General features: G+C 34.4%; 1 protein-coding gene across 1 annotated transcript; it reads right to left on the bottom strand.

The window, feature by feature from the left end:
• Positions 1-259: 259 nt before the first annotated feature.
• Positions 260-14307, bottom strand: LOC112573709 (solute carrier family 17 member 9-like). Its single transcript, XM_025254290.1, has 13 exons — positions 14288-14307; positions 13837-13926; positions 12811-12937; positions 11313-11532; positions 9003-9102; positions 6973-7046; positions 6495-6660; positions 5720-5816; positions 5301-5388; positions 4798-4832; positions 4363-4534; positions 4111-4140; positions 260-3835 (listed from the first exon to the last, which is right to left on the bottom strand). Exons 1-13 carry the CDS (start codon positions 14305-14307, stop codon positions 3696-3698), a joined length of 1359 nt encoding a protein of 452 aa, XP_025110075.1. The 3' UTR covers positions 260-3695.
• Between the last annotated feature and the right edge of the window lie 141 nt (positions 14308-14448).

Genomic DNA, 14448 nt, shown 5'->3' with positions numbered 1-14448 from the left:
CTAGAAAATTGTATTTGTCTTTGCCATTATGCATAAGTGCAGTTTTTTCCCATTTTCTTCTGCATTGAGATTATGTACACAGTGTTATGCATTTGACAACTCTGCAGTCATCTTGTTGAGAGATGCCACAAAGCTGGCAGTGTAGCTGAGGTTGTTTCAGCCACAGTTACAGGTGGATATCGTAGTCCTTTAAGATTTATTTTGGAATCTGCTTTAAATGGCAAACTCTATGACAAGTCCTTTAAAGAAGTGCAATCCCTTTTTTTTTCCCAACACAAAGCAAGAAAAATGATAAAGAAATTCTTAAATGTCACTGCTTTTTTAAGACTATTTTTACCACTCGAAAGTTCTCAATTTACAACTAAAGATTTATGATGAGGGTGATTTACAAGAGCTCTCTGCTAGTACTAAGCTTCATCACTCTGCATACATTCATAATTTTTGAATTTTTTAAAAATTCTTTTTCCAGGAGAACTGAACAGCTTCATACAAACATCAATAAATCTCGTAATCTTGCGAAAACAAGAACCATGATAGAGAAATGTTTTAACTATCTTTTTGTATCTGAGTCTTTTCTTACTACTTTCACAAAATCTGCACACAAATTATCGTGCTGTGCTGTTCTGTTCATATAATGAAGAAGAAAAACAAACCATAGTTATAAATAATATTCATTTATGGCTTCATTGTGGTTTAGGCAAAATCTACCTTAAAATTATGTACACAGTGTCATGGACAACAGTAAGAAATGGTGTTTGTGTTTATTATAATCAAGATTTACAGAAACACTATATCTTGCACCTTAGATTTAACAATGACAATGCTACAGTAGTGTATCAATAGTATGTTAAGGCAAATTGTTACAATGTATACACACCTTGAAAACAGGAGTCATACCATTACAAATAAAAAAAAAATTAACAGGTGGCCAACAATAGGAGTCTTCGATGATGCAAGAAAAAGCAAACTACAACTAAACCAAATTAGAGACCTCAAACAAAAGAACTTCCTTGCTTTGAAGACAAACTCACCAGACTTCAAAATCCTTCTTAATGCATGGAAATACATTGTTTCTACCCTGTAAACTGCATATCCCACTTGTTCAAAAGAGTTATTTCACTCGTATAATTTACTAACCACTGTCCAGGACATAAGATGGGAAGAATTTTCATCATGGTAAAGCAAGCGAATAAAATAAGATTTCAGACCAACACTAAACCTTGTGATATCTTGAACCTGAGATGTACAACCATTAAGTATCCTCTCAACACACTACATCCATACTTTCTGTTTTTTGAACATTACACCAGCTCAAAATATATAAATAAACATAAATAAATCTTTTTTTGGCCAAGATAAAAGTCGCATTTCTTATTCATATGCATTAACATCCAAAAAGGAAACAGCCTTCCGAGCATTATTTCTAGCCCTTGCTCTATTGTGATACCACTGGGCATCTGTAACAGAATCTCAAGCCTCTCACATTAATTGAAATGGACTCTCCATTGCTGTTTCTAATGTCACAAGATCCACAAATACTTTTTAATGGAGATTTCCAAGATTTATTTGGGGATAAAAGTAATTCACTCCATTTTGCATAAAGGAGAATCTGCATTTCTGTCTTTACATAAGAGATCAACAATAAACAATGCCTTGAATCTTTGATCTCAAGGGTGCACCCTGCACACAACAGAACTATTCATTTTATGGTGGAGGGCAGCTGGTCACAGCATGTTTGCACTTCAGACTTCTGCATAAAAAAATATAGCACTAAACAGGCAATACTTTTCAACAAATTCAAATAAAAACTATGGAAAACATACAGATCTCTTTTGAAATGTATCATCAGCACATTACTATATAGAAAAAAACCCACTCATTTTACACCAAGGACCAAGCCAAATGGAATAATACTGTAACTTTATGTATGAGATCCCATATCATATACCCAAATCAATGAAAAAATTACTTATTACTGACCAATAAGACAGTAAAAAATGAGGATTCAAGGATTTCAGAATGTACTTAAAAAAAATCATTGACATTCATTGTTACCTCTAATACATCAAATACTCATCACACAGTCATACTTCCCAACAAATCTTTCACAGATAATAAATTAGGAAAGATACCAACAAATACCCCCTCATAGCACTTTCAATGCAACATCCAAAAATGTGGATATTTAAAAATATAACAAAGACCTGTTGCATGTGAACATATTTTGCAACTCTGAAGGAAACTTTGTGGACATGAACCATTACCTGTTCTGCTAAAAATTTATTGATAAGATAAATGAGATGATTTGAAAAAACACATAAAGACACATTTCATAAACAACAGCTATTTGTCAAACGGTTCTTACAAATCTGCAGCTAAAAATGAAAGCAAACTTGCAAACCATCATTCAAAATGGGCTAAAGCTATAGTTATACAATTGTTAAGAGTTAAAAGTTATACAATTGGCCATGTCATCCACTGGCATTTTCATCATAATTTTCTCAGCTGTAAAGAGTTGACAATGTGGGGGACTTTACACTCTGAATAGTTAATTTAATTTGGGTTACTGTGTTCTGAATCCAGGTCAATATGACAATGTTCTGAGGTAAAGATCAACGTGAGAAAAAGTTTTCATGAAACTCTTCACATAAAAGATGATGAATATAACTACAGCTGCCATTACTCTTTCAACTGCACAAAACAAGCTCCTAAATTCAGATCTTAATCTGTTTCTTGGAGTAATCATAGAGAAGAATCATTTCATATGCAACAACTTATAATCAGCCACAAAATTCCAATATGTAAGGGTGTGCACAAGCACATGAATGCACAAAGACTCATTCTGTCACAGGTACAACAGTCCTGTACAAATGGATATCAAGGCTTTATGCTACAGACTACATCAAACATTTTTTTTTTAATATTCTTTGTGGATGCTACAATGAATTTAAAAGCTCTGGAAGAGGTGTATTTCTGGGAAGTTGGGTAAATAAATACTTAGACCCTTTTAAAGCACTAGTGGGGTGCAACATTGTTTTCTGACGATTGAGTAATGCTTAGTGAAGAATCCTACTTACCTAGATCTGGCTGAATATACCCCTTCCACTCTTTACATGTTACAAACACCTCGATACGCAGAAAGAGGCTAGCAAACACAGAAGTCAGGATTGCACTTAGATAACATTACAGTTCCCAGTCAACAGGAGAGCTGGGATCCCACTTTAATTAAGCATATCTCAGTACAAACGTGACTTCGAGATTTTGACCTCTTTCTGTGCACAATGATGTTTGCAGGCATGCGTCTCAAGAATGTAATGGGTGAGAATTCACCCAGATTTGGGGAAATATTATCCTGCACTGAGCTTTAGCCAGTCATAAAAAAAAAATGGCTACCCACTAGTCCTTCAACATGCATGAGACCAACTGCATCTAATAGGCGTTTAATAAATAACTATGCCTGAAACGGATTTCAGACTGGAGGTATATATTTCTACCTAAAAAATTTTCCACCAGCCTAGAAAGAACAACTTACACATCAAGCATACAAGAAATGCATGTAATACTTGTAATATGTAATATTTGTAAGTATAGGTGGCAGGTATTAGAAAGTGATAAGATGTTCTCTCTCCTCCTCCCAAACCACTCCACCTACCTGACCCTCCACACACTCCAGCACATACATCTGTCAATAATAGTCATACAATTTGTTTGCCAGTTCCAAACACAACAAAAACAATCCAGCCCACCATGCATACCCCAGCTGTCTGGTTAAAGACAGCACTCCAGCTCTTTGTAGTTTCTAGTATGTGGCCTGCAATGTACACACCCACAAACCCTGCAACAATATGGTCACAGAAAGCACTCAGCGGCAAGTCCTTACAATAGTCTCATACACAAAGACGGAAAAAAAGCATATCCAACTCACCCCATTAAACAATCAAGATATGGAAAGGAGTAAAACTGGTGTAATCTATATCTACATAAATATACATCAGATACCTGGAACAACTCAATAAGGTCAGAAGGCTTTCCTAGAGACTATGTACAGGAAACACACCAAAATTTGGAAATTGAAAAAATTGCTTCTGCTTCTCTGTAATATGAACTCACCTGGTATTGCACCTGCCATATTCATGATACCTGAAATGAATCAACAAAAAAAATTATTAGCTCTTTATTAAGCAATTTTATTCAACAATTATCAACTGAGATATTACAAATGTCAATCAGAACACTTTTGATAAAAGATTGTTCAGGTGTATGGTTTTTCTCAAATCTGTTTATGCCATCATCACTACTGCATGTTTTCATTAGACCACATCAACTGTTCAACACTAATTGAGAATCAATATCTTAATTTACCAAAGACAGCGCCAGCATGTCGTGGGGCAATATCTTGAGGATTTACAAGAATGCCACTGTTGTGAAAACCGCAGCATGAGACTGCCAAAGCCATGCATATAAGGGCACTGTGGTAGCTGCCAGTGAAGGAGATCAACACCAGAAACAGTGCAGTTCCACACAATGCAATCGTCTGTGACAAAGTAATTTTTAAAAACTTGATATATTTTTCATATCTTACACCATCAGTCAGGCCAACAACGACAACAACAACAGCGATCTATGTCACATTATTATTCACTATAACAGTTTCTTTCATTTTACAAAATATATGCACAAATATATAGAATTCTCAATGAATCTCTGATTTCATGAACAGATAATGTGAGAATCTCAATTAGTGAAAAGAAATTTCTCAATTTGTCAAAAGAAATCAAAATGAAAAGAAAAACTTACTTCCATTATTTTCCTCACTGCAGTTACAGCGTATCCTGATGTAGAAATAAAAAAATAAACACTCTGACATAATCAAAGTATCCTCTAAAACTAGAAATAATCCTGTGAAGCCAAAAGCCAAAATACTGAAGTAACCAAAGTTTTTTTCCATGTATGGATTTATTTATTAACACAGGAAAAAGTTTATTTTGATTGAATGATTAGCAGGTCAGTTGACTGGCTTACTGATGGATTGATATTTACGCAGAACAAAATAAAGGAAGAAAATCTACAAGAACAGGAGGGGAATATAACATACAGACAAATAAAGCTTTGGAACAACTGCATTTGTTTCTATAATGGACATTATGCTGCTCCTAAAAGTTAACAATTTTTCAAGAAAAACTGATCATCCACATTAACATTACATGAACAGAAGAGAACATTATGACCTTTAGCACTCAATACTTATATAAGCATGAAAAAACTCCAAAACAGCCAAAAATGTACAATTTAAGTCTTACCCTTTCTGATCATATGGTCTGCCAGCCAGCCACTCCCAACAGAACTCGGGATTGTAACAACCCAAGGTACCACATTAAAAACCCAACCCTGTAATCAGAAACATTGCAATGTCAATTCAAATATATGCTCAGATAAGTGGGTTAGGCTAACTCTAATCTTAAAAGATGATGATAAATCTCCTATTTTATGAAAACTGCTGTTTCTCCTTAAAAAAGAAAAAAACTGACTGCAGTCGTTTCATACCAGTTTAGAACTTCTCTTCAAACATGTCATACCAGTATTCAGACGTCATAAAAACTGATCCTACAAGTTAATGAATATTGTAGTTCTAGTGCTCCAAATGTAGACTATTTTGAGCAAAGCTGAAAGTTAAACATCATTTGTACACCTCAGTACAATGGGGAAAAAATAATCTCACCTTTGCGGATGGAAAATTTTCATGGAAAAAAGTGGGCAGCCAAGACAACAAAATATAAAATGCATTGTTTTCACAGAAGTGACCAACCAGCAATGACCTATACAGAAAAAAATCATAAAAGCATCTGATCAACAGCTGTCATGAAAAACTAAATATGTGACTATTTAATAAATGCCACCACATAAGAAAACATGACAACTGACTGAAGAAAAGTTAACAAAATACATAAGCTTATCATTTTATTTTTTTAAGTTATTATTTCTTTAACAAAAATAATATGTTAAGCTTTTGAGTTGGAAATTTTATAGGTATACATAATATCAAGTAAATAGGGAAGATAGACAAACACCAAATGTACAAATTCAGACTTTGTTCATATGGAAGTGCTTTTTAAACTTAACTGATTCTCAGTTTTGTTTTAAAAATTAGAAGTGGTCCCATAGCATTTTTGTTACTGAGATGCACTCTTTAAACCATTTTCCTCCATAAATTTTTTTAACAGAGCTTTTATTCTTTTATTTGTGAGGGCAGTTCTTATCTTCCCTCCTTCACTGATTTTCATTTCCCAAACCTATTTCAAGTGCCCATTTAACAGATGAGTCATCTAGGTAACAGTATGCTGTTTAAAAAGAACCAATACAGGTCTGTCCTAGTTTAATCTAGTTGTTTGAAACTGAAAAAAATTCTCAAACAATTAAAACACATCAAAATCAAAACAAAATAATTAAACAGTTAAATCCACATCAATGATCATGTATTTAAAAAACTACCTCACCAAAAAGCAGGTTTTGTAAGAAGAGTAATCCACGGCACAGTCTGATGTTCTTTGACTGTAGCAGGTCCTGGCAAAGGACTAACAGCTCCCACAGTAATATAGCGTTCCCGATGTTGAGCAATGAGAAAATATCTTGCCACCAGCATCCACAATATTCCGAGCATACCTAAAATCAAACTATAGTCATTTTTTTCCCTCCATATATTCATTTAATATTATCTGTGTATACCTTTCACATTTCAAAAAAGTGCTGGGGATGTTTATAACGAAAGCTTTAACATCACAAAGTCAAATAAAGGAACAGCAAAAAAATAGTTTGGTGGTCTTAAAATATATGTCTGCATTATGCAAGGTCCACAAAAACTATAATAGTTTCCAAAATATCAATAATACAGGTCAACTTAAAAAAAATACACAAAAAGACCTAATGTAACTTTGATTTTAAACCAGGCAAAAATGATTCTACTCTTAATCTTACCAATGGCATAAAATGGGATTTCCCACCCATAATTTTCCATCAGCAAAGATCCAAAGCTGCCTGTAAGTAGGGTTCTACAGAGTATATAAAACCAAAAATGATATTCAGAAACTGCATGACAATCACAGGCTTTTTTTCTTCAACATTACTGCATTTGAGAACAAAAATTAAAAGGAAGAGTGATTTGTTTTAATTAAACTGCTCTATCCTGAGTGTTTTGCCATTACTTTGTCATTATGGTACACTGATACACTCACCTAGTCACACCTAAGCATTTTCTACAACTGCTAGCTCTATGATAGTAACCCATCTATGTGTTAATGTCGCAAGCATATTTAACAACAGTGCCTCATCAACATGTAGTAATTTAAGTCAACACAGATTTCATAAGCAACAAAGCCCATAGTTAATTACAGTAGCTGCGAATTTTGTAAATGACCTAATAAAATGGAAAATCCAATATTAAAATGAGCAAAAAGTAAGCTGCCAGCATGACATATTAAATACTAAGTCACAAGTGTTTTACATAATCTTTTCCTTTTAAAAGACAAATAACAACATATCAAAGCAGGAATTATATATGAAATGGTAGTCCCTAAATCAATATTACCAACAGAGCTCCCTACTTTAATTTTTTTTAAAAGTAGTTACACCCTTCAGAAATTTTACTCTATTATCACTTTCAAGCGAGCTGCTGATTGCTTACCATTTCTTCTGCTGCATTTTCATAAATAACCACCTTTACTTCCATCAATTATAGCTACTTATCAGTAAAATAATTCTTTTGCTTTCTCAAATATTTTATATTTTTAAAAAGTATATTTTTTAATGTAATTATTAGACATCATCATAGTTTTGCTTCACAACACTTTCTCTCACTCACATAAATACACAAACACGCATGCAGTTTACTAAAATAAATAAAACTGACATTAGGATAAAATGTTGTCATTATCAGAAAAACCATGGCAGAAAAGCAGAACCCCACATGCAATAAATAACACAGTGCAAATCTTGTAAAATGTATGTGCCCAATATATGTATATATTGACCTGTATAATTAAACTTTGAAAATAAAGCAACAAGAGCAAGAATCTGACTTATGGTACCTAAAAAGCTATACCCTACTTTCATTAAAAAAAAATCACTAAGTTCTGATCAAATGTCAAAACAGTAGCACTGATTTCCAATGAAATATATCTCAAATCTCTCTCTTTTATTTGAGGGAAAAGTGCTAGAAATTGTAGGGCTGGTTGTTTTGTGTAAAGAAGTTGTGTCGAAAAACGGAAACACAAAAGGACAAAAGGAACCTTCATTGAAACTTTTAAGTTCTTTCTTCAATGTCAATTTAAGTAAATGCAATCTCACTTACTGGAAACATTTTCTAGTATTATGACAGTGTAAGAACCAATAATATTTGTATGATTATGTTTGTGTTGCAAATATACTGCAATAAATAACAAAATATGGAAACAGTGGGGTGCTCAATGTAAGGAAAGTGTAAATATTTAACACATATTAAACACATAACTCTAAGTTTTTACAAAAAATGTACATACTAAGTAGCAAAAGCATTATGACAATTTTATTTTGTTCAATTTGCAATTCTGATCTAAAATCCATTACTTATTAACCAAATTAAACTATTTTTGATGAGGGGATTTCACTTATTTGTTCAAGATGTCAAATAAGGAAAATAATGAAAATTGAAATGGTGAAATTTTTTTTTAATACAAAGGGCACTACACCCATTTTGTCACATCTGACAAGTTATCAGATTCTTGGCCAAACACTAATAATAAAGTTTCCTTTCAAAATTAATTTAAAACCTCCTATCCACACCATTATTACTACAGAGGATCAAAAGATCAATACTGCTTTTTCCATGCAATGCTATTTGAATTAGTCCCATTATTAAGGCAACGAGGATGAAGCCCCATACATTTTCATCTAATTTAGGATAATTTTATTAATGCCTCTGAAATATTTATCCCAGTGACCACAACTAAGGTGCCTAATAGCAATCTTACCCAACATGGGAACCTGTTGACACCACGCTGTATGTCAGGGAACGTTCTTGCTCATGTACCTTGCGGGAAATAATACTTGTCATGCCTGGGTAGTGGAAACCTGAAGACCATAAGGCCAAGCTGCTAGTGCTTTGTTGTAATAAATGTTTCAGCACTCTGTGCTTAGGGCTTCTCTCCTCCGATATATCGTGTGTGAGTGTGTGTGTCCAGGCGCATGTGTCAGAGGATTAGTTATGCACATGCACATGAGTCTCAAAATTTTTTTAAAATCAAGTCTTTTCCAAGAACAGCTTTGCTATTTACGTTGTCACTGGGTTTTTTTTTCCCCCACACCCTACGAACTTTGAATACAACTTTTAAGTTTAATGCCATCCTCTATTTTGTCCAAACTGCCACTTTTATTACCCTTCATCTCCAAATGCAAGTCAACCTCAGTATTCGTAGAAATGCCAGCTCAAAACCTTATGTGACTGACCTGGCTCACTAAAACAACTGTGTTCATTAATGATTGCCATGCCACTTTTGCTTCAGGTTAGCATACTAGGAAATGGCAAAGCACAGTATTCTACTACTTGTACTAGTGCTCATTATCAAGTGCATTTATAAGCTAGTCTTAACTGACAACCACAACACAAATTATTTTTAAGTATATACTGTTGCTATTAGCTCCGAGCCAATGTGGTGCAAGCACAGATAGTTTCAATAAGCAGTAGGCTATAGCAAATGTACTGCAATTGACACGCAAAATAGAGCAATTTGAAACTTCTTCAATGTAAATGTCTAAATTATAATTTTTACTTTGAAACTGGACAAATGAACTTATTTCCAAAAGAGAATTTTGAAAAAGCATCATTCTTTATGTTTACCACCTAACTTGCAATGACCTTGACATCAATAATCTCTTTTCAGTTTAAAATACTCTTTTTCTTAGAAATCAAGTGTGAAGCCACATTTGCTAAAGCAATTGTGGAACAGTTTTTGAAGTATCTGAGGGAATACATATATATATATCCATTCTCCCAATATACCTCAGTCCCAAATATTTTTGACTGGGAGCTCAACAAAAATCATTTTTATACAAGTCCATGATACCATGAAGTGTTAAGGAATATTAATGTGATAACAGAAGCGTGTTCCACAGCAAAGTGCATTACACATACAAACCAGTGTTGGACCTGAACCCCAGGCACCTGTGGATGACCTCCACTTACCCCATATACTGGCCTGAGATGACTAGTCCACTGTAGGCAGAACGTTCTTTTTGCGGTACAAACTGACAGACAATGCTAGTCACAGCAGGCATCACCCCTCCTGACATACATTTGCCCACGTACATGCAAACAAATGGACATTTGGTGGTGGTGATGGTGAGGACAGTTTAACTACAGAATATACTCATTCCACAAATATTTTATATATTAACATTTTAATCTTAATAAATTTATGGTGGCAGAAAAACAGCCAAAATCAATCACAGACATAGTCATGCAATGCTTTAACAAACATAAAGTTACTAATGAATTTATCAATGATAAAAGTGTTCATGCACCGACTTAAAGGGATCCACTTTGCAAGGATGAAGGAAAAAATTCATTCTTCAAAATATATTTTCTTGCTTTTATTAAATAAGAAGATGAATGACAATCTACATTCTTCTTCAGCATTTTCTCTTAAAGAACTACTAAAGCAACATAATTTGCAATCATTAATTGACACTCATGCAAACAAGGTTGAAAAAAGTAATAAATCTAACATCCATTTCTACACTTACATTAATTGCAAGTTTCATTCATTTCTTTAAATCACATTTAGCCCAAAGCCAAATCATAAAGGTGTTAATAGAGGTAAGAGGGCAGAAAACTGAGGTTGACTGCAGCATTTGGCAGGCAGAAGACTTACAGTACTACTTCCATTCATGTTTTGAAGACAGGAGCTGGATATAAATATTGAATAGAAAAACCCAGCTACAGTTTTCCAGTGCTTTAAAACAACTATGGCCATGATTGTTTCTCTTTACTGAGCCAACTTAAAATATATTATGTGAACAGACTAGACAGTGAATGTAAGGGCACTGACTCAATCATTTATTGCTATTCTTTCTTATGGAATGTGGGAAAAGGGGTGTGGTTGAAACAAAGGTTTATTTTTCTGTTATGTCCATTCATTTGTTATTTATTTTCAATTTAAAATTAATATCTAGATTTCAAAATGTAAAAGTATCAAAAAATACAGATACAGACATAAAAAAAAAACAATGCCAGGCTTACAACATAAAATAAATACAGTACTTACCTAAACACTATTGCTTACCTTGACACATTCCAAGCATAACTCGAGAAAGAACAACAATGTATAATGCAGTGTGCTTATCATTTGAAAGAAAAGCCAGCTGTGGTGTCCAAAATGTGATCAAAGACCACATACAGGCAGCAATGGGGAGAACAACATCTCCCCCAATTCTGTCACTAAGGTATCCTCCAAGAAACTGTGTCATGGTGTATCCCCAAAAGAAGGCAGACAGCACAGTACCCTTTACAAAGAATGGGTAAATAAGTGCTAAGGTGAAATTATGGCTGTAATTTCAAGTCTGATAAAAAATTAACCCATAGTCTAATAGTCAGAGAGGCAATAAACTGTAATAAACATATAGATCACTATGCATGTGCAAGGATGAGGCCTATCCTCTCATTTTATGATCGTTTATATTGCTTATAAGGTTAGGCACCCATTCTCTTCTTAGTCATTACAGTAAGACCTCTACATACGAGTAAATCGAGATAAGAGCCAAAAATTCATGGAAATTTAGTTCTTACATACATGCAGAAATTTTATATACGAGCTCATTGCATTAATATGTTGTAACATAAAGCGCTTGGCAACTCTTGCTCACTCACTAGCATTGCCAATCCTGCAAGTACAGTGTTGACAAGGAGAAGCATATAAGCTCCATGGAACAGAAACATGAGATCATTAAAAAGCATTGGCATGGTATTAGGGTAGTGGACATTGCCCACGAGTACAGTCATAGTACATCTACGATATGTACAATTTCGAAAAAGAAGGACCAGATCATGAGCATCACACTGGCCAAAGCGATCACCATTATCTTGAGGAGAAGGTAAAGCGTGAATGATTACTGTTATTGTGGGTAAAAGAGAAGCTGTTGGCTGGAGACACAATAACGGAGACGATCATTTGCAAGAAAGCTCACATCATCTACAAAAACCTGAAGGAGCAAATACCTGGTACTTCAACATATTCTTTATTATTGTATTATCTATATTATTTACATCATTGTGCCATTAACATTTACTATACAGAGCTGTATATTATACCATTTTACATATATGTTTACATATAGTGTTGTTGTGGGACGGATGGAAAGCATTAATCCTTTTTCCTACTTTTTAGCATGCAAGCTTGGTTGTGGAATGGATTAAACTCATATGTAGAGGTACTACTGTAGTCCACAAATGTGCCTTAAACCTGCAATCTCCTGTTCCAGGATTGAACTTCTGATTTTAGTACCTTAGCAATATAATTTTTGAATGGCAGTCTTGGCAATCTATTAGTGGCTAAAAAATGCATTGACACAAAATTTATTATAAAATTAATTCAAAGACGAATGATAAACGAATTAATGATTTACTTTAATAATGTTTAATAATGTTTCTACCTAAATAAAGTCTTACAATGATCTATTTTCTTAAGAGGGACTTGAGAATAGTCATAACCAGGTGAAGGAAGCAAACTTAATGTCTATAAAATCAAGGCTATTTTTATACAGATGTTGAAAACTATAACATACTGATTCTGTCTTGTCCCAGTCCATCTCCTTAGAGACCGTCACCACACACATTGGCATAATTGTTCTGGATGCATACAACATGGCTGTGCCACAGAACAAACCAAAAGCCCATTGGTTTTTTTCAGACCTGAAAATAAGATTTCACGGCTGTCAAGTCAAACCAAACAATCCACTATTCTCAGACATGTATGCTTCTGATCAACTGCTTGATTGAGTCTGCCTGAATCACCCTCAGAGTGTAGTCAGTGCCAGACATGCAGAAAAGTACATGTTGTAAAAGTGTTAATCCACTATGGCAAAACTACAGATTTCTTGTAGGCTAATTTTTAAGTTATATGGCCTCCAAATGATTCTCAAATGACCCTTAGCACAAAAAAGGTTCCAAACCCTCACTCTAAAGGATATGTAAATGATCTTTCAAAAATAAACTGACATGCTATATTTACGTCTCTGTTACATTTGGAAAAAAACGTGGGCACAAAATTTACGAGGATGCATCTTTTTGGAAGATCTTTGGTTGTTTTAATGTATGCAATGGGTGGGAAATATTACATAAGGGCGTTGTACACCACTGCTATCGTTGGAGGTTATGTAAATAATTTCATTACATTTTCTCATTTTTAAAAATAAAATATCTTCTAAAACTGTATCAAAGGCAGTGGCTTCACAGAAACTGTCGTCATGTTATCATGTTTTCTGCTAAACACATTTGCATCGCTTTATGAATCTAATCTAACTGACGATCACTGGTTTGTGTAGTATCGGATTTGCTTGTGAGTGCTTTGCTATACCTTTATTTTCGTCTTCTCAACCTACAGTCCCCTAAAGGTAATTCCACGTAATCTTCGGGAACATTTGTGCTAAATTAGCTCGGTCGGAGAATCTTGGTAACAATCTTTGCACTTTTTATTAAAACCGGTAAGAAAAAAAAAGTATTTTGTATGGTTCATTGAATGCGTGAAAGAAATCTTAGTTTCTGTACAAACAGACAGCCTTTCAACCGAGAACTGTAAGTCTTTTTCATACTTTGTCCAGTACTTTCCTGTTGCTTGCACTTCTTTATCTTTGAGGACAACTGTTGCTGGCGTGTTAACGTCACCGCGGACGCCATGTTTACTGTGTCACACAACTGGAGTAGTTTCCCCTCAAAATACTTCTCATCTTGAGAGCACATAAGATATTAGTTCGTATCGCTCACGCTCTTAACTCCGTGCATTGTGGTTTGCATGTCTTTCATTTAGACTTTTCCATTTTTTAATTTTTTTAACGTGCGTGCGTACACAATAAAATACGTCTTTATCGTCTCCTGTCCACAACAGAGAGAGAGAGAGAAATTCTGCTGGGAGCCGTCGACCATAAAAAAAACCATGGATTTTTATAGTGTTGTAACGAGATCCAACGACCTAGCGAGAATCGACGACTCTTCGAGGTCTGAGCATGGACGTGTATTTAGTTCGTGGTCTGAGCTTGAACTAACGTCTCCTTATGGTCTATCATTGATTTTCGCAAGGTCTTTGGGTCTCGTCACTGGGTGTATTTATTACTATCTACTGTACTGTACAATTTTATGCACAGACGTGATTTTATATACGTGAACTGCTATGTGTAGCCGCATTCAACAGCAATTACTTCGTACAG

This window comes from Pomacea canaliculata, linkage group LG10 (assembly GCF_003073045.1).
Source record: "Pomacea canaliculata isolate SZHN2017 linkage group LG10, ASM307304v1, whole genome shotgun sequence".
NCBI lineage: Eukaryota > Metazoa > Mollusca > Gastropoda > Architaenioglossa > Ampullariidae > Pomacea > Pomacea canaliculata.
Note: the sequence above shows the minus strand (reverse complement) of the source record. Positions and strands in the feature narration are given on the sequence as shown.